This window comes from Synchiropus splendidus, chromosome 6 (assembly GCF_027744825.2).
Source record: "Synchiropus splendidus isolate RoL2022-P1 chromosome 6, RoL_Sspl_1.0, whole genome shotgun sequence".
NCBI classification, from domain to species: domain Eukaryota; kingdom Metazoa; phylum Chordata; class Actinopteri; order Syngnathiformes; family Callionymidae; genus Synchiropus; species Synchiropus splendidus.
In genome coordinates, this window is record NC_071339.1 from 14181627 (window position 1) to 14209408 (window position 27782).

The 27782-nt window shown below is 47.3% G+C and overlaps 3 protein-coding genes and 1 non-coding gene across 5 annotated transcripts; 2 read left to right on the plus strand and 2 right to left on the minus strand.

Moving 5' to 3' along the window:
- Window positions 1-1100: 1100 nt before the first annotated feature.
- On the minus strand, window positions 1101-7126 carry LOC128760589 (adenosine receptor A1-like). The gene is made up of 3 exons (XM_053868097.1): window positions 6678-7126; window positions 2388-2682; window positions 1101-2155 (listed from the first exon to the last, which is right to left on the minus strand). The coding sequence occupies exons 1-3, from the start codon at window positions 7016-7018 to the stop codon at window positions 1766-1768; spliced, it is 1026 nt and encodes a 341-aa protein (XP_053724072.1). The 5' UTR covers window positions 7019-7126; the 3' UTR covers window positions 1101-1765.
- Window positions 7127-16789: 9663 nt separating this feature from the next.
- LOC128760359 (zinc finger protein 135-like) lies at window positions 16790-20594 on the minus strand. The gene is made up of 2 exons (XM_053867717.1): window positions 20342-20594; window positions 16790-18897 (listed from the first exon to the last, which is right to left on the minus strand). The coding sequence occupies exons 1-2, from the start codon at window positions 20520-20522 to the stop codon at window positions 18014-18016; spliced, it is 1065 nt and encodes a 354-aa protein (XP_053723692.1). The 5' UTR covers window positions 20523-20594; the 3' UTR covers window positions 16790-18013.
- gnl3 (guanine nucleotide binding protein-like 3 (nucleolar)) lies at window positions 20067-27747 on the plus strand. 2 transcript variants are annotated; one of them, XM_053867714.1, is made up of 16 exons: window positions 20067-20384; window positions 21368-21506; window positions 21633-21691; window positions 21775-21915; window positions 24448-24561; window positions 24625-24702; window positions 24760-24889; window positions 24950-25053; window positions 25317-25467; window positions 25537-25624; window positions 26338-26515; window positions 26584-26723; window positions 26908-27044; window positions 27113-27237; window positions 27409-27457; window positions 27528-27747. In XM_053867714.1, exons 2-16 carry the CDS (start codon window positions 21494-21496, stop codon window positions 27614-27616), a joined length of 1596 nt encoding a protein of 531 aa, XP_053723689.1. In that variant the 5' UTR covers window positions 20067-20384; window positions 21368-21493; the 3' UTR covers window positions 27617-27747. The 2 variants fall into 2 exon arrangements, with proteins under 2 accessions (XP_053723689.1, XP_053723690.1); XM_053867715.1 differs by lacking the exons at window positions 20067-20384; window positions 21368-21506; window positions 21633-21691; window positions 21775-21915 and adding an exon at window positions 21927-22814.
- Window positions 25105-25196, plus strand: LOC128761353 (small nucleolar RNA SNORA47). The gene has a single exon (XR_008415011.1). It is a non-coding gene; the product is annotated as a small nucleolar RNA SNORA47 (small nucleolar RNA).
- Window positions 27748-27782: the final 35 nt, after the last annotated feature.

Below are 27782 nucleotides of genomic sequence, written 5' to 3' on the forward strand. Positions count from 1 at the left end.
CCATTTCTCATCCTAACACTAGCACTTGGTTTTGAGTGCCCTCCACTATGAAATGCCCTCCGACGACCATGTGAGTCCTAAGAATTGGGACTTCAAAAAACACTTCAAGTATGAGGATGTTAACGTTAGCCTGGATGCTAGCCTTAAACTGAGGAAATAAAAACATACTGCTGTACATCCACGTGATATTGTTCATGTTGTCAGACACGGTAGACCATGTGGGTCGCTGACATGTGGCACGAGAGAAAGTCAACAGACGGAAGAGTAGTCCTTGTTACTAAAATGTCCCCGTTGTCCTATCCAACGTTGTTTTTAAATGGTATCCTGGAAATCTATCCACACTTTGGTTTCAAGTCAGCTCCAGAGAACCCTCTGTTTGAAGGGATCATTTCAAGTGGTGAACGGCGAGTGCCCTCGCTCTTAGGAGTGTTGGGACACACTACACTTCGACATGATGCGCAAAACCCAGTGTTAGGGTGAGAAATGGGACTAACTGTAATAACTCCAGATTAGGAAGTCATGGGTTCGAATCCCAGCGGACCAGTTTTGGCTAGGCTTTTGCCAAATCCTCTGTCATTGTTGTGTGTCTTTCAGAATCGAGTGGCTGATTTCTGATCTGAGCATCAAGGCGCTCCACTGAGGATGCCTCCAATGCCTTCTCACGTTCACGGTGTCACTTCACCTTGAGTATTAGATCGTGCACAAACCAATGTGAATCGTTTTGTGAATTTGTTCACCTCTTGGCTTCATGGGGGACAGTCAGGGTTGTAAGATGAGACAGCTATTAGAGGTTGGGATTTGAGTCCATTTATAGTTTTGTTCGTTTACACTGTAAAAAAATAGAGATTTTATTTTTTCATCTGCTCAGGTTGTGTCATCTAAGTTAAGGGATGACTTTTCGTGGTGGCCTCTCTGCAAAGATACTGTTATTATTTGAGGAATCATGATCATCATCATCAATTGGACGGTGCTCAATTCAAATTGCTCCTCCTGTCTTCCTTCTGTTCTGTCATGAAATGCCTTTGTGCGAAACAAAGAAATGTTTTTGAATAAACAGTGCGTTTGTGTAGTGTTTCACAATATACTGCAAATGCTTTTATTTCTTGTTAAATAGTTCACACCTTATTGACAAGCACACAACATTGAGCACGGTTTTGTTGGACAGCCTGGGAACACCACTGTGTCCCTCCTGAAGGAGGTTTCTGGGGAGAGATGGACAGAGGAGACTTGCTCCTCATCCCACTTTCCACGACAGGTGGCGCCAGAACATTCCTAGTTTGTTTTGGCAGCCGAGGCGCTTCACATTATTTCCATGTAGATCCAACAGCTCAGTGTGAAGAAGTGGGTGACGCACAGGGAGGAACACAAACAAGTGGACACGATGTTAGTGTATTCATACATGATAAGCAACACACGGCATATACTTTCAAGTCTTAGTTCAGCGGAGAATTGCACACTAGTGCTGAAAAACAGTTATTTTAACACAATCTTCACTTTGCCTTGTCAACATTGGAGTTAAAAATTGTGTTACTGATCTACTGCTATTAACTCAAGTTTGGACACCTTTGTCTGTCAAGAGAGCAGCAGACCTTAACCACCTGAACCTTGTCAGTCCAGCATCATGTCCATCGCTCACGTCCCATGACGTCATCCTCACGGGACACAGCTGCCCAACACTCTGGCAACGTCAGGTCCTCACTCCTTGAAACGAGGGTCACACCCAGGCGTGATATCGAACCCTGTCACATTCATCTGAGGTCAAAGGTCACACACTGTCGGCATCGTCGTCGTCCTCATTCTGCTTCAGCCGCTGCTCGCGACTCCTCCCTCTCTGGCTCCCTCGCTGAGGAAGCCGACCCACAGGATCCTGACACAGGAAGTACAGCTTCCAGATTTTCCTAAACGCACTGCGGAACTGCTTAATGCGGAAGGCGTAAACCACAGGGTTGACGGCGGAGTTGCCGTGCGTGAGGATGATGGCGATGTACAGAAGAAACGCTGGCATTTTAAAGGAGGGGCAGAAGAGAGTGATGCAGTTGAGGATGTGGAGAGGAAGCCAGCTGACAGCGAAGAGGAAGAGGACCAGCGCCAGGGACTTGGCCAGCTTCAGTTCCTTGCCAAAGTAGCGGCTGGGGTCGGCGTGGCTGACAGTCACCTGCACACAGACACAAGTCACTGGCGGGATGTTGTCAGGAAAGAACACAACCATTAGCAAAGCGTCTCATTTTGTCTCTTCTGTGAACCAGAATCCTGAGACTCAGAGCTCAGGATGCGGATTCCTGCTCGCACAGTGGCAGTATGTTCCGTGAACCCACACCTCAGTGAAGCTAAGCTACCAGCTAACACTGGCTAGGTGCAGTAGATCGTCTACACATGACTGAACTGACCTTCTTGTTCAGCTGCTTGTGGATCATGTAGAAGATCTCCACGTAGATGGCCAACATGAGGAGCAGCGGCGGCAGCACCCACCCGAAGAAGTTGAAGTAAACCATGTAGTCCATGCTGATGACCGTCTCAAACTCGCACTTCACCCGCAGGTCGTCCGTCAGCAGCGAGCTGTTCCGCCGCAGACTTTCCAGGTTGTTCCAGCCAAACATGGGCGTGAGGCCCACCACGATGGAGACCAGCCAACACAGCAACACGGCCATCCCTGCCCGGCGAGGGGTCACCACCTGCTTGTAGCTGTTGGCGCCAGGGAGGGTGGGAAACAAGCAGGAAATTTAAATCCTGGCTGGTCAGTGACTCAGTGGTTTAGAGGTACACCTGTGAAAAGCTCTGAGTCTAAGCCTGTCAAGAGTGGGGTGCCCCATCCTAGGGCTTTGGTCCTTCCCTAACTGGGAATAAAGAGTGAGACGAAGTGGTCCGAAAGAGCACAAAGTTCCAAGCTGGACTAGTGGAGGTGTGAGGCCTAGTGAGACAGTTGAGGTGGCTCAACTCAAGTTCTGGTCAGGAAGCCGGACAGGACACGTCAGCACCTCAGGAGGACTGATCTCTGGTCAGCAGGTGACTGGGTGGACGGAAAATCAGAAATCAGAAATCAGTCGTTCAACCAGGACGCCCCTCAACAGTCTCTCTCTCTCTCCCTCGTCTCTCTGCCCAGACTCCAACCTCTTCCAGCTGTTTTGAGTTCCAGTCTCCACCCAGATGTCACATGACACAGAGCCACGGGTCGCGGGTGTTGACAAGCTTTGGGGAATCTTCACGGTCAGTGTCTCGCACCGTGTTCAGTTCCAAACACAAGGGCTCTCCCGCTGGGGCAATGGCCCCAAGTTTCAGAACCTCATCCAACCTAATTCTAGAATGCTGCTGCTGTGATGTCGCTGAGAGCTGAGCTCAAATGTGAACGCAACTCTCACGCAGCTCTTACAGCCAGTAAAAAAGGAACTGTTGATTTGAAAAAAAGGGTTCGGCTATTCCATGGACAAGTTTCGGCAGATGACAGCCAACACCCAAAGCCGTTTCTTCCTATGGCTGATCCTGGCAAATGCCTTGGTCCCCGAAGCCATCAGGGAGCCCCAAAGATGAATGTGAAATGATCGTTTTCATCTGTGGTTACGTTTTCATGACACCTAACATATGCTTATAAATAAACATTGGCTATTAATAAATTGTGTTTTTTTATTCTTTATATGGTACTGTTAATTATGACGTAAAACCAGATATTTTATGGAAAGAGTTTTTTAGTCATGTTGTTGACTATTTGAGTCTACTGTGGCTGTGGATCATTATGTACATTTCAACAAACAACAGCCCAGGGCCACCACACAGCTAGAAACGGCCCTGCCAACAACAGACGGACGGGGCGACCCGAAAGTGGCGCTGCTGTCCTGGGTCCTATAGACGGAGACTCAGCCAGTTTTACCACAGGGTCGACAGTGAGTGCTAACTTTGCATTATTACCAGTAGTGGGACTTTAACGGATTAATTAATTAATCGTAATTAACACGTTAAAATATTTTAACCACATTTAATCGTTTTAATTTAAGGAAATTTAATGGAACAGTTTGTTCTCCAGACAACAGGGAACCTTTGTCAGTGCAGGAGTTCCTGGTCCACTGATCACAATGACACAAGACACGTGGCAGCTAGGATGATAACAACAACAACAAACATGGAGGAACCCCTGAACAAAAGCAAACAAAAGCATCTGTTTGCTTTTGTTCAGGGAGGTTTATCACTACACAGTGGCCAGGGTTTCCACTACCCTGAATGTACTTGAAATTCTTAGAAAATTGATATTCTTATACATATAGTTTCAAGACATTAGAAGAGTTTTAGTTTAAATAAGGTGATATAAAAACCTAAATATAGCCACCATCTTGATTTATTGTGCTGTTGTCAAACTGATGCAAAATAAACAATATTTTGTTGTTTAAATGTATGAATGGACCTCCATCATTTGATTCAGTAATATACCAAATTCATTCAAATTGAAAAATGTGACTTCTTGTGGCAAATATTCTTATACCATTAAACTGTGATTAATTAATCACCAATTCTCTAATTAATTAGATACATTTTTAATCGAATTCCACCCCTAATTATTACATTTATGAACGTGTAGGAACACATGAAATATGCGAATGGCTGATACCAATCCTTCATGTAAAAGTAAAATCATTGTTAAGAAACATATCAGTTAAGATTTAAACATCAGAAGAGATCATGCACTAAATTTAGTTAAGTCACAAAAACTAAATACTGAATAAATACAGGAAAACTGCAATCATTTTATTTGCATAATAAACTAATCCTGACTACATTCCCGACTTATAACATCAGTTCCCCACTGAACCTTCCGAGGAAGCAAGTTCCAAGGAAGAGCTCTGTGTCTGACCTGACACACAGCAGCGCCGCCCATGCCTTCTATGCCTTACTTTGGTTACGTGGGATCCGTCACACACATAAAAACTACATTTTGCTGTTTTAGTGTTTTTAAACACAAATGAGGCGAGCATCAATGATGTCTGCGACCTTCATTCATGCTGAGGGAGTCAGGATGGAGTCAAATAGTGGAGTCTGAAACGTCCCCTATTTCAGTGGATGGAGGAGTTCAAGTATTTCAACCCTGTATCATCGCTGGGATTTCCTGTTCCTCTGAACATTGCCTGAAAACGAAGCAGCCTCCTACAGATTGTGATCAATTCAACTATCTTCGATAAACAGTTTTCACAACATTGAAACAGAAACAATAATTGAAGCTCCGCAGCCAGTCAGGTCATTTTGCCTGTGTAAGGCCTCTGCAAATGTTCGGAGCACACCTGTCTACGAACAGGTTTGATGTCCGGAATGAGCAAACCTGCACAGTCGGCATCGCCAGGGTCAGAGAGACGCTGCTGGGGTGCGCTTGTGTTGTTTCCCAGCATTAGGAATGAAAGCAGGCGGCCAGCGAGAGACGGCACAAACAGCAGCGCTCGGATGAGTGAACCACCAGTGTCTGGACTTCTCACACCTGCACCTCTGCAACAGGAGTGTTCCTGTCCTCCGAGTCAGCAGAAGCCAGGCCAGCCAATCTCAGTTATCTTCATGAGCAGTTGTGCGACGCCCATCAGCCTCAAGCTTCACTGACACTCGATGGAAGTCAAGGGTGGCAGAGAGAAGAACTAGTAGCTGAGTCTCGTGCGGACGGCACTGGAACAGTGCTCAGTCCGAGAGACGGTCTTTGGTCTGACTGATGTGTCGTGCTCGATCAGAACCAGATCTTCTCACTGGAACATTCCCAGCTGAATTTGAGGAGGAGAGTTAGAACAGGACCTGTCCAGGTTTAGATTTCCCAGAGTCTTGTTCTCCAGTGAGGGGAAGGATGCTGAGGGAAGAGACTTCATTCATATTGTAACGCTGCTTTGGGGTCGCGTGGAAACAAAATAAACGAGAACGGTATCAACATGCAAAGTTTAGTTTCGGAAAGAAAAATTCTCCACAACTTCCCTAGGCTATGTAACTTGAGTTGAGACAGATGTACAAAGAAGACACTTCAGATTACTCATGTGGACTGGCAAATCACAAACTGTGATTGCCCGCCACCAAAACGTCCTCACATTTCGATTGTTACAACATGCTGACTTCTCATCTCACCAGGCGGAGAAGTCTCTCAGAGTCCTTTCACATCAACACAGTTCTGGTTCTGGAACCGGTGCCGTTCTGAGACTATCTATCGAGCCAGTCCACGTTCTTACGGGTTGACATGGAACTAAAGTGGGAGCGGCTAAATATCCTCATGCCAGAGCAAACAAAGCATATATTTCATTTAATAACATTTCCAGCAGTTCCTCCTCATTTCGCAAAGAGAGCAAACAACACACCCACCGGTTCCATCTCGCAAACCAAAGTTTCTGGTGCCGAATCACTTCTTTCCCTATCTGAGCAATGTGAACATGTGAAACAGCTCACACTGGCTTCTTATAGAAACCAGCTGAGGTGATTTGGGCATGTGTGGGGTCAGCAGCTGGACGGATGCTCGGGTCGGTCCCAGGACTCACTGTGGAGACAGCACCTGTCAGAGGGAAGTCTGGGACTCTGCTTGGGCTGCTGCCTCCACAACCGACCCATCAAGAGGAAGGAAGTGGCTGGAAGTCATACTGGGCAAATGTGAGGAATAGCTAAAGCATTTGCTGCCTTGCCAACAGTTTGACTCAACTCCTCTGCTCTTCATTGGCTTTTTAATGAAGTGAGCCTACCTCATGGGGATCTTGACTCTCAGGTACCGGTCGATGGCGATGGCCAGCAGCGCCAGGATGGAACTCTGGGTCAGCACCAGCATGGTGCAGGCGACCAGCAGACAGCTGTAGAAGTGAGTCTGGAGTCCGATGCTGAGGGTGATGGCCAGCGGGATGACCAGAGCCCCCACCGCGATGTCCGCCAAGGCCAGCGAGACGATGAAGCAGAAGGTGGTGTTCCTCTGAGAGCGGTTGATGCGCACCGCCCAGACCACCAGCACGTTCCCCACCACAGAGGAGAGCGCGATCACCGCCTCCACGCCGATGTAGACGGCGGTGGTGGGGGCCACGGCCGGAGTCATGCTGGCCGGCGGGGGCAGCGCTCGGCGGGAAAACACGCGCTGGGACTCCTGCGGGAGAGCTGCTGCGTGTCGGCGGAGGAGCTTGTTCTGAGCATGTTGCTGGACGGCGCTCCCGCTGCCGGTCCGGGCCGTGAGTTTGTTGTGTGGGAGAGCGCCCCCACCTCACACCCCCGGCACCCCTCCCATCACCAACTCCCGTCAGAGGTTCGTCCGACCCCCAAAACAGGCCACGAATGAAGCAGACGTTCCAAACTGCTTCACAAATATCAGAGCTATTTTGTACTTTTAAAAGCGGATGTGAGGACCAACTTTCACTCTCCATCAGTGCAGAAAAATATCTTTGTCTGAGTGTGAGTCGTTCACTCTTCCAAACATCTCAAATAAAAAAAGATTGTTTAAAATCTAAATGTTCATGATAATGATTTGTTCGCTTCTGAACTAAAGAATATAGATGCTTCCTCCTGTCACTCACCTCTTCAGAACAACGCTTCAGTGGTTCCCCATGACTGGTCCATGACCAACTTATCTCCACCTCCAAACTCTGTGTTGTGTAAGCTACGCTTGCGTGCAAAGAATACCAGCTTGATATACAATGTTGCTTCCTCTTATCTTGTCTTTGACAGCAGCTGCAATACACAAATTCCCGAAGCCTTCAGCCAGAGCGTCTCATGTTTCACTTGCGGATGAAATCATGGTCGTGACCAGAGGAGTTCGGGGAGGAAGGAGAAGATGATTTCCACGTCCTGCTCAGGTGTCGTCACAGCAGGTCCTCCACCTCCTCCACCCTCCATCACACCCTCACTTTGAACATTACCGTCCTTGTTTCTCCTTGTTTCCTCTCCCATCCTCGTCTCTCTGTCTCAAAGCCATGGAAGAATCATGATGACATGCATTCGTCTGTTTTTTAACATCACTGGTTCCTCATGGTGAATGAATGGGTGAGGTGGGAGGTGACATGTTCTTTACAGGTCGGCTCAGGCATTTATTTTCCTACTCAGACTGAGACCCGAACATTGAAGTCAAGAGTGAAAAACATATCTGTCCATCTAAAATCATCTTGCAAATGAGTCCACAGTGTGAAAGGATGGAGGTCGAGTGGGGCGGCGGATTGTTGTCACAAGTTTGACGTGTTCCGGGAAACGCAGCTGCTCTGACAGACAATGTTTCCTGCTTCAGTTGAGGCCCTTTGTGTGGAATCTGTGCTGTGGCCACCCAAGCATGGCCACTTCAGGGAGAACGTGCGGCTTCTCATCAACCCGGCATAAATGGAGTCGATTGTTTGGCTGCGGAGCTGAGCTGCAGCACCAGATCTCTCCTGCAGAACTGCTGGTGGAAACCAAGCTGTTAGTCCTGATGATTAAAAATACAGCAGAAAACACAAATCCTTTTCTTGTCAAATGATTTTTTGAAGTCACCAGCGTGATGAAGAGCTTCCTCAGATAGTACATAGAGTACCAGTATGTGGTCAATACATTGATATGGGATAGTGTATTTCCAGAGAGGAGCAGAAGAATCTTGCTGTGGTGGATGTTTTTTTTTTTTGGAGAACATTGATCCAAAGCATTGATTCTTAACCATAGGGCCAGGGCCGCGAGCGCCACCTAGAGGGCTGCTAGAAGTTTCTTTGTTCAACACCTTTGGGCTGTGAGGGCCGCAAGACGCTCAGTTTTAATGCATTACCAACATATGGTGACAGTAGTGTGTCACTGAATTGACTTGACTGCTGCAAATCTGTGATAGTTACCAACTATGGAGACGTTCTTGAAAAGAAAAAATGATGAAGAAAGTGAGTAACAGTAAAAATTGTTAATGGAAGCACCTGTTTAATTTTGGAAATTAATTAGAACATTTTATGGCGATGCTTTCATTGACATTTCACTTATATCTTCCTTGGAGTTTAAATAAAATACATTATTTTTATTTTATGATATTTAGGCATGGTTTTATTATATTTATTTTATTCATAATTTGTTCAGTTTTTCTAATTTTCTCAACAGTTTGCATCAAGTGTATTTTTTTCTTAACTAAATTTGATGAATATGACTTGCGCCTGGTTCTGCTGCTGGTTGGACGTTTCGATGACAAATGAATATCTTTGCGATGATCACATGGTTTCATGTCATTTCATTCAAGGTTTTGCTTTGTTTACGTGTGGCTAGATTGAATATGGTTATTGATCACAAATGAAATCAAAAGTCATGAATCAGTTCTATTGAACAGTCCCCCGGGCCATGTGTTCTGGGAAAGGTGGGCCCCAGGATCAGAAAGCTTACAAAGGGTTCAAAGCACACCTCTCAGACACCTGAAGAGACGAGTCATGAGGAAGAGAAACTTTGAGTTTGTCCCTGTCTCCGTCTCTCACTTGACCCCTAGGGAGAGTCAGGACACACTACAGAGAAAAGCACATTTTCAGAAAAGGTCTCAAAAGCTGGCGATCGTATATAAGAGTTAATAAGAGTAGAAATCCACCAATAGATTGAGCTTTATCTTTTTGCACAGCTCTTTCTCCCTCACATCAGAATCCTCGTGATCCGCCTGTCCATCATGGGAAGAATCTCTGGGAAGGTTCCAGTGAGAGCTGAAGATCCTGATGTAGATGCAACCTTGGGAAGGCAATATGCAAAAGGAAATGAAAGACTTTCCCATGTTTATGTCTGTCATTTCTGAGGTATTCCTGAGGCGACCATTTTCAGGAAATGAAATTGCTCCTTTCTGCAGACTCCAGAGGAGCTCTGATGACTTTCTTATTATTCAGAGGGCTTTTTCTCCTTGGGACACTGTTCATGCTCCTGTGTTCTTAGGCCAGGTAAAGGTGACGTCATCCTCTGGAGCGTCACAATGACGCTGTCCTCCTGTGTGTAGCTCTGAAAGGTGCTTCTGAGGACGTGGCAGGGTGTGGACTCTGGACTCCTACAGTTGTGAAGGTGCTGTCTCACACTTGATTGTCTTATCCAGTTTGCATGTGAAGATCAGCGGCTCCAAGCATGAATGGAGTGATGACCCTGATACAACCTCATGCCCTTCACCTTTGTCTCACTGCTGCATTCACAGAGTGCATTAACTGCAATCTTCTCCTGTGTTCTCTCCTCTGATCTCATTTTACATTTGTGTGTGTGTGTGTCTGTGTGTGTACCTGTGTGGCTTCCAGGCCACGTCCCCCACGAGCTCTCCACAGTGCACCTCCTCATGCAGCAGAGATCCAATCTGGCTGAAGGAAGTTTACGTGTGGCTCCATCTCACAGTGGAGCTGGTGATATTACTCTCATCTATGAGAGCGTCTGTTTAATGTTTTTCCGTGGAGTTTGGATCCCACAGACTGCTGAGCTCCCACTGAGCCACCGTTAGCTGACGACTCGTGTCTGACCACCTGAGGGGGTGCAGCAAATGACTGGAGGATTTATGATGAGCAAACAAAAGAGACCATCAGGGCCAAACTTGGAACAATGTGTCTGCACTGGCTGAGGGACTGCAGTTCCCAGGTATCACGGCGTCTGTAGCACAAACATAGCTGATCCCTGACATTCAATCAGGTTCCTCTCTTTGTGTGTGAGGTCACTGATGCAAGTCTTGGAGCCTGGAAACTTCACACTGTGACTGAATTTTGAATGTATCATAAATGTGTGATGTATTTTATATGAGGACGCCTTGTTAAGCTTGTTAAAATAGTGTCCACGGTGAGCTGAGGCTGAACCTGAAAACGTATATGACCTTCAGAAGGTGACGATGCCATCGTTGCTCCTCCCTGTTGACAGACAGGTGGTGAAGGAGGCTGTGAGTCTGGAGAGTGAGCGGAGCTGCGGAGAAAACTGCAGCCAGGGAAGGAGCGTTTTTGCATGTCGGAGGTGCTGGGGACGTGAAGGCGGCCGTAGCTTCTATCAGCTCTGGTTCTGGTGGAGCAGGGGTGGCTTCTGGGCTTGGTCCTGATAAATGAAAGCCACCAGCCTCAGGGCGGTGCGTCAGCCCCTTATTGTGTCAGACTCAGTCGCCTGTTCGCTGCTCACATTTCACTGCTCCATCTGCAGGTTTGAACTTTTCTCTCGCCAAAGTAGAATTTATTGTTCAGAGACATTGTCTTTACATTCTCCTCCTAATAAGCAGCAGTGCAAAAGAAGCCCCAGGGCCAGTCGAGGTCCTCAGCATGAAGACCTTCACCACCACCATCATCATCATCATCATCAAATATTTCACCTGTTCTTGACTTTTACCTTGTTATTGTTACTCAGTAATCTGTCCTGTCATGGGGGAAAATTGATTTCCCTTACATATTAATTTGTTCATTGACATATTAAAACAGAAACATTGTTACTTTAATTCTATTTACTTGCTGCATGGAACTTTGTGTCCCTTGTGTGTCTGAAAGATGCTGTTTTATTATTCTTCATTTTTTTATTTTAATCATAAATTAATTTTCACTTATATTTACTATAATTTTAATTAAATTTAAATTTAAATTATTTGTCATGCCAAATATACAGATTTACATGGAAACATTTAGACTCAAGAACATTTCCTTTACAGTATGAACTACTGACTTCAATATCAACAGAAGTGATAAACTAACAAAGTCATGGAGGCACGGTTGGAAAGTGGCAGAGTTGATGGATTCCTGCCGAACTGCTGCTGAGGACCAGAAAGAATGTTCAAAAACCAGATCGCTGAGACTTACTGGTCCTCTCATGACGATCTTTTATGAACAACAATCATGTGGGAAAGCAGCTCCCAGTGTTTGGTTCCAAGCCCTACCCGACAACATTTCTGCCCGCCAGTGTTTTTGCATTCCTGAAATAGATGTGAGATTTCTGGCGGATTGCTGTGCCACTCCGTTCCCTCTCACACAGAAGTGTGTTCACCCTGGCGCAGCCGCCAAACCCCCCTCAGCTGGGAGAGGAGTTTATGGACGGCCGAAAGATTCGGGAGTCGTAGACAGAGTCATGATCTCCTTGATGATGTTGCATTTCATTCAGTTGTCTGGTGCTCGGCTTGTCCACACAAAAAAACTCTTTATCTATTTGTGTTTTGCTTATGAGGTGTTTCTTTGACGGTTCATCCAAGAATATGTCGTCTCTGTGGTTCAATGTTTGGTAGCTGCTTGTTATAGAGAGGTCCACGATTCATATTTCCATGAAGCCCAACGGCTGCTGCAGAATGAGCTCCACTCGTCGCTGACTGAGACTTTAAATTCCACCTGTGAGATTCTTCCATCATGTCAGACTGCTGCCCCGTCACATTAAGGGTTGATGGTGAAATTCAGATTTTAATGTTCCCTCTCTCTGAAGTAAAACACATCAGGCCGCTGCCGTTGGCAGGCGCAGCATTGCTCAGCGCCTTGGGAGTCGGACAAAAATAAACTTTCTCATTGGAATCATTCCATGAACGTCGCCAACACTCACGACTCTCTTCGTCATGTCTGATGGGACTTGCAACCAAGTCATGCTGAATCATGGAAACAGTCATTAAATCGTAAAGCAAACATTAGAAACTGAGACAAAGTAGAAGAAGACAGTATAGTAAACATTTCATATTGCTGAACATTAGAAATGATGAACAAGTGAAAGCTGACCTGACTCTTCTGCACTGGACTCCAGTGGTGACGGGTCAATGGGGGGCGCTGTCCCACACCTCATAGTCCCCTCAAATAGCCATAAGGTAGAGTTGCCTATTTTTTAAAGGAACATTTTATTCATTAGTTGTGACCATTAGTCACGATTGATAGTGAGTCAGAGTTCAGCATGTCACCAGTGAAATCTGAATCATTGTATATTTGAGGAAACAGCTTCCTGTTCATCATCAACTGCTCATGTAAAAGTAACAAAGCAGCCCAGACACAACCTCGACTCTCTAACACAAGGGGCACTTTTCTGCAGACGACATCCGACCCCCCTCACACGTCCCTCTGATAGACTCATTTGTGATCTGGTTCTTTCTCCCAATGGCAGCCTCAGTGTCTTCATCTCTGACTCTCCTGACTCTGACTCCTGCCTTGTGGGAGAGAGCTGAATACTGTTGTGTTTTAAAAATCAACCAACCATTCCAGCATTCTCTGAGTCTTTTGTTGACGCCATCAGGCAGTCGGAGTTTGACATTTTACCTGTTTAATATTGAAAGTACAACCTCAGGTGTCCGTCAGCAGCGACGTGATGGATTCAATGGCTGATGCAGTGTTCGCTCGAATACAGAATAGTTCCTGATCGTGTCGCTCCTTTCTGACGGAAAATGAAAAAGCTGGGACTTCAGGAGAGTCTCAGTGGGTCTGACATCACTGACCAAGAGAGCAGCTGGAGCCATCAAGCCGGGAGACTCCAACACGTCTTCCTTCTGAGGCTGGAGTCTCCACCTCCATGACGAGGGGTGGCACCGGGAGCTCTTCTGTCCTTTTGGTTCTGCTGTCGGTAGAAGAACAGGCCGAGCTGCCAGGTAGCGAGGAGCCGTCCCACACTGTTATATTGTTCTTTGTACGCAGCGATCGTTCTGAGAGTCAGAGTCAGCGCTTCAGAGCGATGGCCCTGTCATGGTCATCGTGTTTGGATTGGAGTAAAATCCAATGTTCAGGAGACTCTGTTGTCTTTGTTTTGCAAGAATGATAGATGTCGAGTCACTGAAGCACAGAGTCTCACTTCATCTCACTGGGCGTGAGCCCCCGACTAGCTTAGTATCCAAGCTTAGTGACGGCTGCTAACACTAGCACAACCGCACATCACCCAGTCCAGTGATGGTCCAGCTACATGGCTACATGCCAGTTTAGTCCAGTTATTAATCGCATCATCCAGGTCATGGAGTCTGACTAAGAGAAATTCCACTTCTCTCGATTTCTCTCTTATAGTTGGACGAAGCTGTTTATATTAGAAAAAGGCTGAATTTAGCCGGACTAACACAATAATTCAGTTTTCTGGGCCGGACATGCGACCGTGCTTTCTCTCTCTCACTTACTCATTATCTCACTATCTTACTTATTCACTCACCCTCTCTCTCACCCTGACTTGCTCACTCTTACTCACTCAGTCATTCATCCATCGATCTGGTCACGGTCACTAACTCATTCTGTTACTGTCTCTCTCAGTCACACACTCACTCAATCGCTCTCTTTCACTGACTCTCACTCTCACTCACTCACTCATCCCCACACTGCCTCTGGTTCTCTCTCTAGTCCCACTGAATGCACCCCTCAAAAGCCCCTATGGTGACCCCGTCCCCTGGGTCAGAGCAGCCATGTTGTTGGTGACTGCCCTCTTTGATGAAGCGTCTTCGCTAATGAGGTCCAGTGAATGCACGACTCCCTCACCCTCTCATTTGCTCCCTCTCTCACTTCCTCACCCCCCCACTGACCCCTGGACCCTCAACACAGAGACCGACGGACCGGTTCACAACACGGGGCAGCTGTTGCGGCAGTGATTGTGTTGTTAAGGCAACACAACATGGAACAAATGGTGTTTTAGACAGTGTGGTTAAGAGTCCCACACCATCATCCCCTTTTTTTTACGTTGCCGTCTTCATGTGCTTTGGAAATACTGATGGGAAAATAACATTAGATAAGATAGTCCTCTAAATATCGTGAGCACAGTCATGTTTCACAAGAGTTGTGAGTCAGTGCTCCACTGTCTGCTCGTCCCCTGGCCTCCAGCAGGCCGGTCAGTGGTGACCATGAAGGAGAGTTGTCCATGCCGCAGGAGAGCTCCTTCTCGGTGGAGGCCTGGATGACGTCCATGAAGATGAAAACCTGGTCCAGTCACGCCCTCCCCTCTGAAGAGTGCACCCTCAGGCAGCTGCTGATCTCACCTCCAGGCGTCGGTCTGGAGTCGCTGAGTCACCCTGTGTGTCCGTGTGTGTGTGTGTTGTGCCACATCTCTCTCTGCATCTCAGCAGCAGCACCTGTGGCCCTTCTCGTCAGTTGTCTGAGACAGAGGGGAGGAAGGGTGAGAGATTCGCGGGACAGCAGAATTAAACAGGCCCGATATTGTTTCAGGGAGTGAGGAGGGATGAGAGTGGGGGTGAGGAGTCATATCCATTACTCCAACAAGATGGTGAATCACAGGAGTTGAGTCTGTATTTACATTAGATCAGAGTCTGTGACTCCTTCAAGAAGCTCCTGAGGGTGTCAGGAGTCATGGTTTCTGCCTCAGCTCCAGCAAGCACTGGCCGTTATGAGGAGGATCTCTCACTAACCTCAGGTCAAGATGGTGTCCCTGCTTCAGTGTCACATTCCCTAACAAGTTTCTCCTCTACGGCCCAGATCACAGTCTGTTTCCTGATATTTATGATTGATATTTATTCATCTTTGAACTCACATCAGTGAGTGACCTCTGACCTCTCTGTCACTCTGAACAGACTCCGGGTCATGATTTAAAGGTGGTTCTGCTGCGAGTGTTGGTTCCAGTTGAAACCCGGCAGAATCAGAAGGAAGCTGGTCACAGTTCAGGGTGGAGGAGAGGGACCTGCTGACAGGAGGTGCTGAAGGACGGAGAAGAAGACAGCAGAGTTCCGTCAGCTACAGTGACACCAGACTGCAATGCAGCTTGAAGTCATCCATCAGCAGGCCACATCTTTTCTGACACCCTGAAGCCAGAGAGGAAGGTTTGCATCCGTCTCCAGAGACAGGAGTCTCTGTGGAGGCACAGCTGTCGCCTCACTTCTGCACGGAAGGGGGACGAGGCGTGAGGAGATTGTACTGGTGTGACAGGAGGGTCGACAGGCTGCAGACTGAGAGGAAACATTTCCACAGTTCCTGAGGAGTAACTCACGAGAGGGTCAGCAGTTGGAAATTCATTCCAGATCTCCATTCGTCCTGTTGTACAGATCTAATTATTTATCAGTGAATAACCTGGAGACATGACTTGCCAGTAAGTTGACATCTCTGCTGCACGTTTCAGTGAGTTTTGTCTGCGTTTTTGTCTTTTTTTTTTCTAAGTGTTGTTTTTGCACCCGCATCCTCCCACACAGACTGGTTCTGGTTGTGTTCAATCCCTCCTAGTATGTTGTTTTTTTAGACGTTAGTGTGTGTTTGTATACTTGGTTCATCCTCACTTGTGGCGACCAATTCTTGACAAAACACCTCCTTGTAAGGACCTTACGCCCTTGTGGGGACCATTTGACAGGACCCCACAAGTCCTTTCATTGTTTGAAATTAGCTCATGATTCATTACACGATCACAAAAAAGGAAAAATTCCTCGGTCGACGTTTAGTGTCGCGCAGCGTGAGGATTGATTTAAATGGACAATACTCCATCTAGTGGTGTATTTGTGCAATTGCATATTTCCAAGCGACATTTCAAAGGTTAATATGTGTCGCAAGAAATCACAATTATGATGATCGATTCATCAATAATAATGTATAATAAGAGTGATGAAAATGAAAACTGATTGATACGAGGACAAAAGAAAACAGGCGTTTTTTCGGAATTATTGCTTTGAATTATGCATATGCAATAAATATTTTATTGTCTCTATCTCAATTATTTAGAATGCATCTCACATTTTGTTTGATAATAACTACCGTAATAATTATTGGTGAACTACTGGAATTCTTATGGACATTTGCCATTGTTTATGTATGTATGCATTTTGTTTTTACTTACCTATGGTTAAAAAAATAAAATGATATTGAATGCCCTGAAATGAGGGAATAGCTCACTGTCTAAGAAGAACAATAAACACTGACCACTGCTGTCCAGCTGCTGCTCTGACATCTTTGACCAGAGAGACTCCTGCTCCCTAACCTGCATGAGCAGCATTGAGAGGGCTTCAGAAAGAAGATGAGAATCTGTAACGGATGTCCACAGGTGTCAGTGCTACTTTATTAAAAATAACATTTATATCCACAACACTGTACAGTTGAGCTCCAGACATGCTGAAAGTGAGTCCCTCCGCGGGATGATGGACGCTGAGTGATCATGTGCGACTGATCAAACCCTGAGTCTGTTGGAAGAGTTCAAGTCCTGAGAGGAAAAATGGGTGCTGGCTCAAAATCCATCACAAAGCGAGGAAGACAGTGGATGCAGAGATCCCACTGTGATGGCTCAGATACACGACCCCTTCACAAAACCATGATGTGCATGAAAATAAACATGCTAACACTTGTGTAAAATGACCACATGGAGCACTTGTGCTCTGTCGGCAAGCGTGGTGCCGGCACCGGGTCGGCACTGTGTCACGTAAGGCAGCACATGAGTTTTTACAGACAGATCATGTAACGCACAGAAGCTGGTTAGGTCTGATGCATTCAGGTGCAGTAGGGATTCATGCACACTCACTCAGCTCAACAGCCACTTTAGGTATCTGAACCCTTTTACTGATTAATTCCTTCCTGGTTCAAGCAGTCAGTCACAGTTCTCTATGCTTTTCAGTCATGATGTTTGTCAGCTACAGTTCAGGAGGCACCTGAACGCATCAGCCCCAATGGCTTCTACGATTGGCTGACTCTTACTAGGTGATGCAGGAGGAGACAATCTGAAAGCAAAAATGGGTGACTGACACTAAAGAGGGGAAACATGCAGTGTAGACTGAGCTAAATGATCCAATTTGCATGACCGTGAGCTCAAGCTGTGTTCGCTTCAACTGGAAAACTCAAAATCAGGAGCTAAGGACGGATGGAAGGCAACGACTCGGCTGAGAACGTTTATCACGACACCTTCTGCAAGCAGGCAGCTTCAGAGCTTCAAAATACACCGTTTTTTAGTTTGGCCTTTTGAAAAACTTCAGCTGGTCAGGAAATATTGTTTGGTTTGTGTCGTCCGAGTGAAAAAAATATGCCAAGATTTGAGGCTCCAGATGTGTGGAAGACTTCATCTCCAGATACTAAATGAAACCGGACGTTCATTAAGGCTAACTAATGACTCGCTAGTTTGATCCTCCAGGACGAATATAAATCATGAAAATGACTAAACTGGCCAACTCAAACTCAAGATCGGAACCACTGTGCTGGTGGGGGTGGGGGTTAGGACAGGCAGTGACGTCACCGGTCAGAAGCGTGTGCACAGCCACCACTCGCAAGCTCAGTCAGCGTCATTGTCCCGGGAAGTAGGAGCCCTCGCGGTTGTGTGTCTGCAGGTGCCTCTTGATTTTGTCGGAGCGACTGAAGCACTTGCCGCACACCGGGCAGCTGTACGGCTTCTCTCCGGTGTGGATCCTCATGTGGACCTTCAGGTGAGCCATCTGCGTGAAGCCGTTCCCACAGATCTGGCAGCGGAAGGGCTTCTCCCCGGTGTGGCTCCGCTGGTGCTCCTGCAGGCGGCCGGAGGAGCTGCAGCACTTCCCACATACGCCGCAGCGGTACGGCTTCTCCCGCGTGTGCACTTGAACATGGACGTGCAAATGTCCGATGTGACTGAAGGCCTCGCCACATACCTTGCAGCTGAAAGACGCCATGTTGCCTTGCAGTGGAGATTTCTGATGCGGGCAGTCCACGTTGGTCGGCTGGCCGCGCATCTGAGGCGCCGGCCCTCTGCTGACAGCCGTGCCTTTCATCTGGCCTCCACTGTCCCCGCTGATGATGTTGTTCTCATTCGGGCAGTTTGGGTTGACAGGCGCGAGAGGCTGCGCGCTGCTGTTCGCAGCGGCAGCAGCAGTGTTTCTGTGGACGCCTCCGGCCTCGGCCTTCACGTGTCGCACCATGCCGCGGCCCCCAGGATCCCGTTCGCTGTTCTCCACCCCGGGGTTCTGCGGCAGGTTGGAGGTCTGAGGAACGTCCGGCGTGTAGTCGTTAGCGAGCCGTGCGGGTGGGAACATGTTTTCTGAGGCGCTGCAGTGTCCGCGAATCTGGCTGCCTCCTGGGTCTCGTTTGTCCTTGATCTGAAGAGGGACTCGCTCCTCGTGACCCATGCTGGGACTCCACTCTCGCCGTGGATGTTCGCCATCCTCCTCCTCCAGAAGAGCCATTGATGGACGATCTATGAAAAGAGCAGGTTCAGGTGACTCCATCCACAGAGCTTTTTCACAGCGATATTAAACACACACATCATTGTGTACATACAGCTAGTGGCAGACATTTGCGTGTAAATGGTTATCACTTCATTCTAGAGTGGTTTTCCAAACCAACCATAATGAACTTGACACTACAGGAGTCACTTTACACTGCCTTTTGTTAGCTAGAATCAAGCACAAGCCCCTCATTTTGTTCATGTCAATGTTCTTTTAGATAATCTAATAAAAGTGACGAAAATTAACAATAAAAAAAGAAATACTGAGCAAAGCTGTGGGTAAATGTAATTCAGTCGGGTGACTCATAACACGACTTAATTGTAGATGCAGCTCAGTTCATTTGAAAACCTTGATCACATGAGGGTGTACGAATATATATGCTGCGGAATTTTCACATGGAAAACAAAAAAATGTTTTTGCAAAAACGAAATAAGTGAAAATACAAGCCCTAAAACAGTTATATAGCAGGTAATACCCGGTATTTTTTTTTTATACAAATGAAGAATACAAAATAAAAAGGACTAGCTCATTGACATCTGCATAGCTCAAGAGAAACTTTAACAAATAGCCCCATGTCTGCATGGGCAGCTTCCAAATGCCCTCTGACCACGATGGCCACACAGAGGGCGGCAAACGGCCACGCTCGGCCCTCAGATCGGCTCGAGAGGCTGCACAGTGTACAGACATCATTTGAATGAACAACACTAAAACGTGGTGCTCCTTCATTCAGACACACTGTGCTGTGTCCTGCTGCAGTGTATCTAAATTCGATACAGAATGAATGAATCACAGAAATAAATACGTTTTTTGAGTGTTGAATTAAATCAGATTAGTGTTAAAGTCAGGTGTGTGTGTGTGTGTGTGTGTGTGTGTGTCAGTGTCAGTTTTGATCTCTGAGGTGAAGACCCTCTCCAGAATAATCTTTGTGTCAGACTGTTGTAAAACGAAATAAAAAGCAATGTGACTCAGCCGCTCTCTCTGTGTTCAGACAGTTATGTTGCCCTTGAAACACATTAGAAACAGAGCTTTTCCAAAAGACTCGCGCGGTCAGCCGCAGCTCGATCCTCAAGGAGCGAGTCGCTCACGACCCACTGGAGCGGGAGGGAACGAGCTCGGCTCCGGTCTGGGTTTGCAGTGAGTTAAGATGCGTGTCCTCGTTACATTAGTATAGCAAGGGGTTCGTTTGAGCAGGAACATCTAGCACCAGCTCATTCACTTGGAGCTGAGTTGAAACTAACTTGAACTCCGGTTCGGCGGAAGCTAACGAACAAAGGCTGCTATGACATTAGCAGCTAACGGCAGCTAGCTAGCGCGCTAGCTGCCACCGTGACATGTCCACACATGCGCTGACTTGGCGAGTCCTTCAATGAACTCGAGGCCACTGACCCGCGGCCGAGCTCCGGGTCGCCTCACCTGGCCACACTTCCATCCCCGCGTCTCTCAGCCGTCGCCTCAGGTAGTCGTTCTCGCGCTCTCGGATCGCGATCTCCTCCTGGTACTCCAGGATGGTGTCCTCCACAGACTTGTAGATCTCCTGGGCGGCGAGCATGAGCCGCTCCGTCAGGAACACGTTCAGAAATTGCAGTTTGGTCATCGTGTGCGGCGACGTGGACAAGAGACGATCCTCCGGCGGACGAGGCGATGAGGGGGACTGTCACGTGACCCGCCCTCGCGCGACACCCTCGGGAGCTGGGGGGGGGGATCCTGGGCGATGGCGCGCTCGCGTTCACGGGGGGCTGAACCCCAACTCTGTGTGGCGTCAGACACTAATGTTTGAAGAGGCAGCTATTTTTTCTCAGTTGATAAGGAGCTCAACTGCATTAGATTAGATTAGAGGCAGAATCTATCTCTCCTGACAACATGTGAAATAAACCATGAGAAAGGGTTGTTTGAAAACATGTTTGTGGCCCCTGATAAACACTTTTTATGACCAGATATTCTCCCAAAATAAAGCCAGTAGAATTGAGTTCAGGAAAAGTTTCAATCGCAGTGTCGTTTAAATGGCTCATCTAAATGACCAGTTACATTGCACTTGAGTTCAAAGATGTTTGAAATCTTCAAAATAGTGGTGAAGAAATGTTGAAGTGAGTCAATCATTCGAGGTGCTGTAAATGATCAGACTCAGCTTTAGTGCTAAGGTCAGTGGGGATCCTACCAACTAGGAAAGTGCTTTGGTACAACGTACGAGAATGAATAATAATAATAATAATAATAATAATAATAATAATAATAATAATAATAATAATAAAGAAAGAAACGAATGAAGTATGCATACAATAATAATAGAAGTACCCAATAAATAAATAAACCACAATCAACAATAAATGGGATTATTATTAATATAGTATTCCATATTATTTCCGTTTTAGAGCAATAATACCAGAGAATGGTAAATGAACAAAATGTCTCGTCTTCGTCTCCTTCTGTTCGTATTGACAGATAAACGTCGAGCCATTGTCCGCCAGATCAGCAGGTGGCAGTGTAAGTACCGCTGCGTAGAAAAGCGGAGGTGACGGCACCAGACGCTTCCTCGCCTCCTCCACGTGTGGGATCAGTCACTGCACCATGAAGCGACCAAGTGAGTGTGGCTCGTTTTTCAGAGCCAAAAACGCGTCGCTTTAATGTTGTGGTAGTTTAATTTGATGCGACTTTTTTGTCTTCATCTCTTCCTGTTATGCGATCTGACTTCTTCGTGTGTTTTCAGAGCTGCGGAAGGCGAGTAAGCGCATGACATGTGCGAAGCGATTTAAAATACAAAAGAAAGTAAGTTCTACGTCATTTTCCAAACTTGTACTTGTTGTCGGGGAGTTTGTTGATACGTGACCCACACTCGTCCTGTGCCCCAGGTTCGGGAACACCACAGGAAAGTGAGGAGAGAGGCCAAGAAGAAAGGTGTGAGCAAGAGAGTCAAGAAAGACCCCGGAGTTCCGAGCAGCGCCCCGTTTAAAGAGGAGGTGCTGCGGGAGGCCGAGCAGAGGAGACTGCAGGTTTGGCTTCAGCTCGGACTATAGTGACTCTTGATTGACTGACCGACAGAAGTGTCTGAACGTCCAGAGCCAGTGAACCAGTGAGATCTGGTTTCCGCCACATGGACACGACCGTAGCGCACCTTACACATTCTAAATATCACGTGGTCAAACGTATTAAAACAACGGTAAAACATGAGGAAACCGACATCATGGTGGTTTTCGGCGTGTTTGTAACGCAAATATTCCGAAAGAAAACTCAATTGGACGAGCAAGAAACGAGCCCGCAGAAGTAGACACGTGACTGCAGACGATCACCCTCGTTGCATTCAGTCTTTCGGTTAAAGAGGTTTCGACGAGCTTCTTAATAAATTTGTCCTGAGGTCAGAATTGTATGCTTTTTAGGCTTCATCCACACGGATCCGCACTTTTTCCTATCCGAACATTTAACACATCAAAACCGTGCTTCGTTAACACGCAGCATTTTCTGCTGTTGTTTCAGTCGGGTTTGCTGCACGCCACTCCCGACCACTAGTGGCCGCTGTTCCCGGGTGTACCTGGCACTGGCACCTGTGGTTCATAGAGGGACAGCTGACGTTTCTCTTGATCCAACCAAGAGCAGCGCGTGTTGTCACTGCCTGTTGCGGTCCGTGTCACTGCCTGATGTGGTCCGCCGGACGTTCCGGGACTGGAACCGGATCTTAGAAACACGCATGCTCAAGGTCTACGAATTGTTTATTATATCACGTAAATTTGTTTTGTTTTTTTTAATAGTTGTCAAAATAGTCTTTAACAGTAAAATCTGGAAACTACACGTTTTTACGTGGATGCGTAAGTACGATCTGCTGGTCTGTCTACCTGATGTGGTCCACCGGATATGATGGTGCTGGTTCAGGAAGTAACCGACGAACCGGTTTATGGTAAGTGAGTGTTACTTTGGTTTATTTCTTTGTCACAGCCAAACTGTACAAACCTAACCCTTAATCTAGACTGTAGAAGTAAAAAAATTAAAAAGTAAAAAAATAAACTTGCATTGCCTGTGCGCGATACAACCATGGACGCATGCGCTTACCAGTAAACGTCAGTTGGTAAAACACGCACAATTTCCGGTTCCAGTCCCGGAATTCCTGGCGGACCGCAACAGGCAGGCGGACCACATCAGGCAGTGATAAGTGTCACTGCCTGATGTGGTCCGCCTGTGGTTTTTTTAACTTATTAAAACATTTTTTTGTACTTCTAGGGTCTAGATTAAGAAATTGTATCTTTATATGATATTCTAGTTTAGTACAACATAAACGGACTCAAGCGCTGCACCACGGTCGACATAAACCTCGTTCAGGGCCAGATGACCTCACTCCTGTTCCTTTTAAATCATGAAACAAATTTTAGGAGAAATGTTTCCCATACACTCCGTATTGTATCGGAAGCAATGCACAGCGCAGGTCATTGTATTGGAGGAGTCTGAAATGATTGATTCAATACTGGATTAAAGAAATTATAATGGCAGAGAAACATGCAGTCTCCAGATTACAATGCCAAATATTGATTATTTTAATAAAAAATAACCAATTCACATAATTGCACGTTTACTGGTGTGCACATGCGCTCAACAGTAAACCGGTTAGTTTGTAACTTCCTGCTCCAGCACCATTTCCAGCGGACCACATCAGGCAGGCGGACCGGATCGTACTTGCGCATGTGCGTAAAAACATATAATTTCCAGATTTCACTGTTAAATATAGACTATTTAAAAAAAAAAAACACCACTTCACGCGATACAACCAGTAAACACAATTTTTGCGCATGCATGTTTCCAGTCCCGGAACTTCTGGCGGACCGCATCAGGCAGTGACACTGCTTTCTCCCCTCGCACATGCGCAACCCGTGCTTGTGCCCTAAGTATTAGCACTGGATGACATAAACAAGTTGAGCGATAAGAGACACTGTGGTTTACAGAAGATGCGGTGGAGCTTTGATTTAGGTCATTACTGAACTACAAATCGTCATTGACACTCGAGTGGCAGGGACACATGTTTAGACTGGATTTAGCAGCTCTGTGGTTTCATGCTTTGGCACCCCAGGGTGTAATTAGCTTAAATTTCACTTCCATTAGTTCTTGTTTGGTTATGGTTTGCGAAAATAGACATTTAATTCTAAACAAAATATTCCACTTGTTGACTGGTTTCCGTGTAGTGTGCTGCTCTCACATCTGTATCACGACGATCGTCTGCTGCTTATTATGAGTAGAGTAGCTGAAGATTTCCTGTTTACATTAACAATGACTTGAACAGTTGTTGCTGAGCATATACTACTCCCTTGTTCACTGGTGTTGTGAGGTGTTGAGCGAGGCAGACGGACCTGTGATGTCATTGTTGAAATGCATCCACTGTTCACATGGAAACAGGTTTTTCAAATGTGTTCATGCCTGGCCCCTGTTTTAAAAAGTGTTGGATACGGGCACTCAAAACTCTGGATCAGTTTGGCCTGTTCGACACTTCGACTCTTCTTTGACTCGCTCCACTCTTTCATGTCCTCCCCAAAATGACTTCTTAGATCGAGGAGCAAAAGGAGAAGCAGCGGCAGGCTAAGAAAGAGGAGCGGGCCAAGAAGAGGAAAGCGGAGAAGGAGGATGGAGCCAAAGAACCCACAGCAAAGAAGGCTCGCCAGGTGAGTGCGCCTCTGACGCCCTGATGAAGCACAGTGTGGTGACTGTGCTCTTCCCTGGTCCAGGTGGAAGCTGCCGAGAAGCGTTCAGAAAAGACACGAGACAAAGGCTCCAAGCAGTTCATGTGCTCCGAGCTGAACAAGGTAAAGCATCTTGGTGTGTTGTTTGTGAAGACTGGCCTCACACCGTCATCACACTAGGTGATCAACGCTTCAGACGTCGTCATTGAAGTCCTGGATGCTCGCGATCCTCTGGGCTGCCGATGTCCTCAGTTGGAGGAGTCAGTGCTGAGCAAGAACAAGAAGCTGCTCTTCCTTCTCAACAGGATCGGTAACAGACCCTGAGGTTGCTCGGTGTTGTGTTCTTGGAAATGAGCCTGGTGTGTTGCAGACTTGGTCCCCCGACAAAACGTCAACCAATGGCTGCAGCATCTGCAGAAGGAGGGCCCGGTCGTGGCGTTCAAAGCTTCAAGGAAGTATCAGCACGACACGCCGGTAGGAATCTTAAGATCGCCGCGTTACAGTTGTTAAGAGCTGTCACTGACCTGGAGGGTTGAGAAGGTGACGCAGCTGACCATGTGCTGCTGTGACCGGTTAGAACCTCCCACAGCAACTGTCAAAGCGCTTCTCGACATGGTTCTGATCACCTGAGACCAGGCCAGTGTGTGCGCGTTTGTGGACAAGTCTTGGATGATGACAATGACACAAGAGCACGCTCGCACAGCTGAGGCTCACCCGTTCTTCTGCTCTCTCTCCAGCAGTCGAAGAAAAAGCGATTCGTACCCTCCAACGATGTCGCTGACTTGTCTAATGCAGCGTCCTGCTTCGGGGGCTCCTGTCTGGTGGAGCTCCTGTCCGATTACGCCACCAGCATGAAGGAGGGAGCTCTTCTCAAGGTCGGAGTGGTTGGTGAGCTTCCCGCCGTCTAGGGTTCCTCACTGGCTCGTTCCTCTGCTCAAGTCTTTTGGTTGTCTCCAGGCTTCCCCAGTGTGGGGAAGAGCAGTGTCATCAACGGTGTGAAGGGAGCAGTGGTCTGCAGCGCCGGCGTCCAGAGAGGCCTGACAAAGTGAGTGACCGTCCATCTGTAGGAGCATTACCAGCATCGATCTGAGGACTGCTGAAGTCTGGGGTGCAAACTGAAGCCTCACTGAAGATTGGCTGATATTTCGGGAGTTCTGGCTGAGAGCTGTTCACTGGTCCTGCTCACTGTCGGTGTGGAGCAGAAGAGCTCTCACTGCTACACTGGCTTTCCAGCTGTGGGGGCTGATCCCGCCTCTGCCTGGACAGTTGCCTCTCTGATGTGACATGTTGAGGAAACCGGGTCCTGAGTGGGTGCTGTTGGTGCCAGTCCTGTGTGGACACGAGAGCCTATTGCATCGCAAGATATCGGTCCATACACACCACTAGTGGTGGTGAAATCCCACTGGACTCTTCTGACCACACACACACACACACACACGTGTTTGTATTGCTGACCCAGTTATTTTGAGGTTTTCATCCTCAAATTTGCCGGTCCCCACAAAGACATAAGGTCCCCACGAGGATAGTGTCATCAGGAATTGGAACACACTCACACACACACTTTAAATGCCCTCTAGTTGAGGTGTCCTCTCAAAGTTGAGGGATTTTTTTTTTTTAACTTTGGAAAGGTCACCTTAAAACGCTGACCCTAGAATGATGACCATGATGTTTGACCCTTTGTTGGTTGAGGCCTGACCAGTGTGTCATGGTTGTGAAGAATTGCCCTTAAAAATGTGGTGTTTCTGTGTTGGGGGCCAGACACATGCAGGAGGTGCACGTAGCCAAGAACGTGAATCTGCTGGACAGCCCTGCACTTGTGGCGTCGCCATCCAACTCTCCGGCCTGTCTGGCCCTGAGGAGCCTGCAGATGGAGGAGGCCCAGCAGAGCGTGCTGGAGGCCGTGAGGGTGCTGCTCAAGCAGTGTGACAAGACTCAGGTGGGTGTGGAGAGCCGGTGTCGTCCTGTAGTCAGACACCGCTGAGCTAGACGTGCTTCGTCCCACAGGTCATCCTCCAGTACAACATCCCAGACTACAGGAACTCCACAGAATTCCTGACTCTCTTGGCCAAGAAGTGGGGTTTTCAGAAGAAAGGGGCCCTGGACACAGTGCAGGCCGCCGTCACCTTCCTGAACAACTGGACCGGGTGAGTTGTGGCCTTGGTTCTGTTGACCTCTGTGGCTGAGCACTGATGAGGAAGTGAGGACAAAACGATTTCTGGATTCTACCGTGAAGACTTTAATCCAACACTGATCCTCTCATCACCCAGCTGTGGTAGCAACATTTGTGCGCCTCTAGAGGGCGTTGTTTTAACACCTGTCCTCCCGCAGGCCCAGAATGAGCTACTACTGTAAACCACCCAACAGCGCTGCTCCTCCAGCCTACATGTCCGAAGCCGTTGTTGCCCAGATGAAGGAAGGATGGGATCTGCAGAAGCTACAGACAGGAAATGAGGCCACGATGAATGGTGAACGTCTCAAGTGTTTGAACATGTTTTTGGCTCCAGTCTGTGACTGACACAGCTCTTCCCCTCAGCCGTCAGGTTCCCAAACCGGATGAACGGGATCAGTTTTGTGTCCACTGGCCCCACCTCTGGCCTCCTGAGTGTCAGCAGCGACTCGCCGCCTCCTGCCACCACATCGGCTGAGCCCGAGAGCCAGGTAACTGCCGGTGGAGGCACTTGTTTCTATAGTGAGCCTGGAAGTGAGGACAAACGCACAAGTCTCGATTTGTTAGTGAAGACTGTATATCCAGATCTGATCCAGTCCAAACGTGAAAGACACGACTGCGTGTCAGAGGCGGAACTCTAACGTGCATCTGTTGTCTCGCAGCCTCAGGTGGACTTGGCAGAAGAACCCCAGCACACAGAAGAAACCAAAAGTAAACAGTCTTTGAAGTGGAGCTCTGATGTCGAACCTGTTCTAAACCACTTGTTTCCTCTTCCACTCAGAGACTCGTGTGCAGTTTCAGTCCGTCGACATCAGTGCCCCAATAGCCACCTCAGGTGACACCTACGACTTCAACACAGACTTCAACTGACGACGGCAATCCTCACTCAGAACATTTTATCAGACGCGTGTCTGATTGTAAACTTCTGTATATTTATTGATGGTTTAACTGATGTTTGTGCAGAGTAATGTATATAGAATTGCTTCAACTGTAATAAATCTGTCAACATCTCCAACACTCTTGTTCTTGGGATTAA

Bases quoted from the DNA above. Each gene is read 5' to 3' on its own strand.
- LOC128760589 (XM_053868097.1), bottom strand. From the start codon at position 7,018: ATGACTCCGGCCGTGGCCCCCACCACCGCCGTCTACATCGGCGTGGAG. The intron at 2,683-6,677 runs GTAGGCTCACTT...TGGCGCCAACAG, and splicing joins AGAGTCAAGATCCCCATGAG to CTACAAGCAGGTGGTGACCC. The intron at 2,156-2,387 runs GTCAGTTCAGTC...GTCTGTGTGCAG, and splicing joins ACAAGCAGCTGAACAAGAAG to GTGACTGTCAGCCACGCCGA.
- LOC128760359 (XM_053867717.1), bottom strand. From the start codon at position 20,522: ATGACCAAACTGCAATTTCTGAACGTGTTCCTGACGGAGCGGCTCATG. The intron at 18,898-20,341 runs GTGAGGCGACCC...CTCTTTTCATAG, and splicing joins GGGGATGGAAGTGTGGCCAG to ATCGTCCATCAATGGCTCTT.
- gnl3 (XM_053867714.1), top strand. The intron at 24,562-24,624 runs GTGAGTGCGCCT...TCCCTGGTCCAG, and splicing joins CAGCAAAGAAGGCTCGCCAG to GTGGAAGCTGCCGAGAAGCG. The intron at 27,458-27,527 runs GTAAACAGTCTT...TCTTCCACTCAG, and splicing joins GCACACAGAAGAAACCAAAA to AGACTCGTGTGCAGTTTCAG.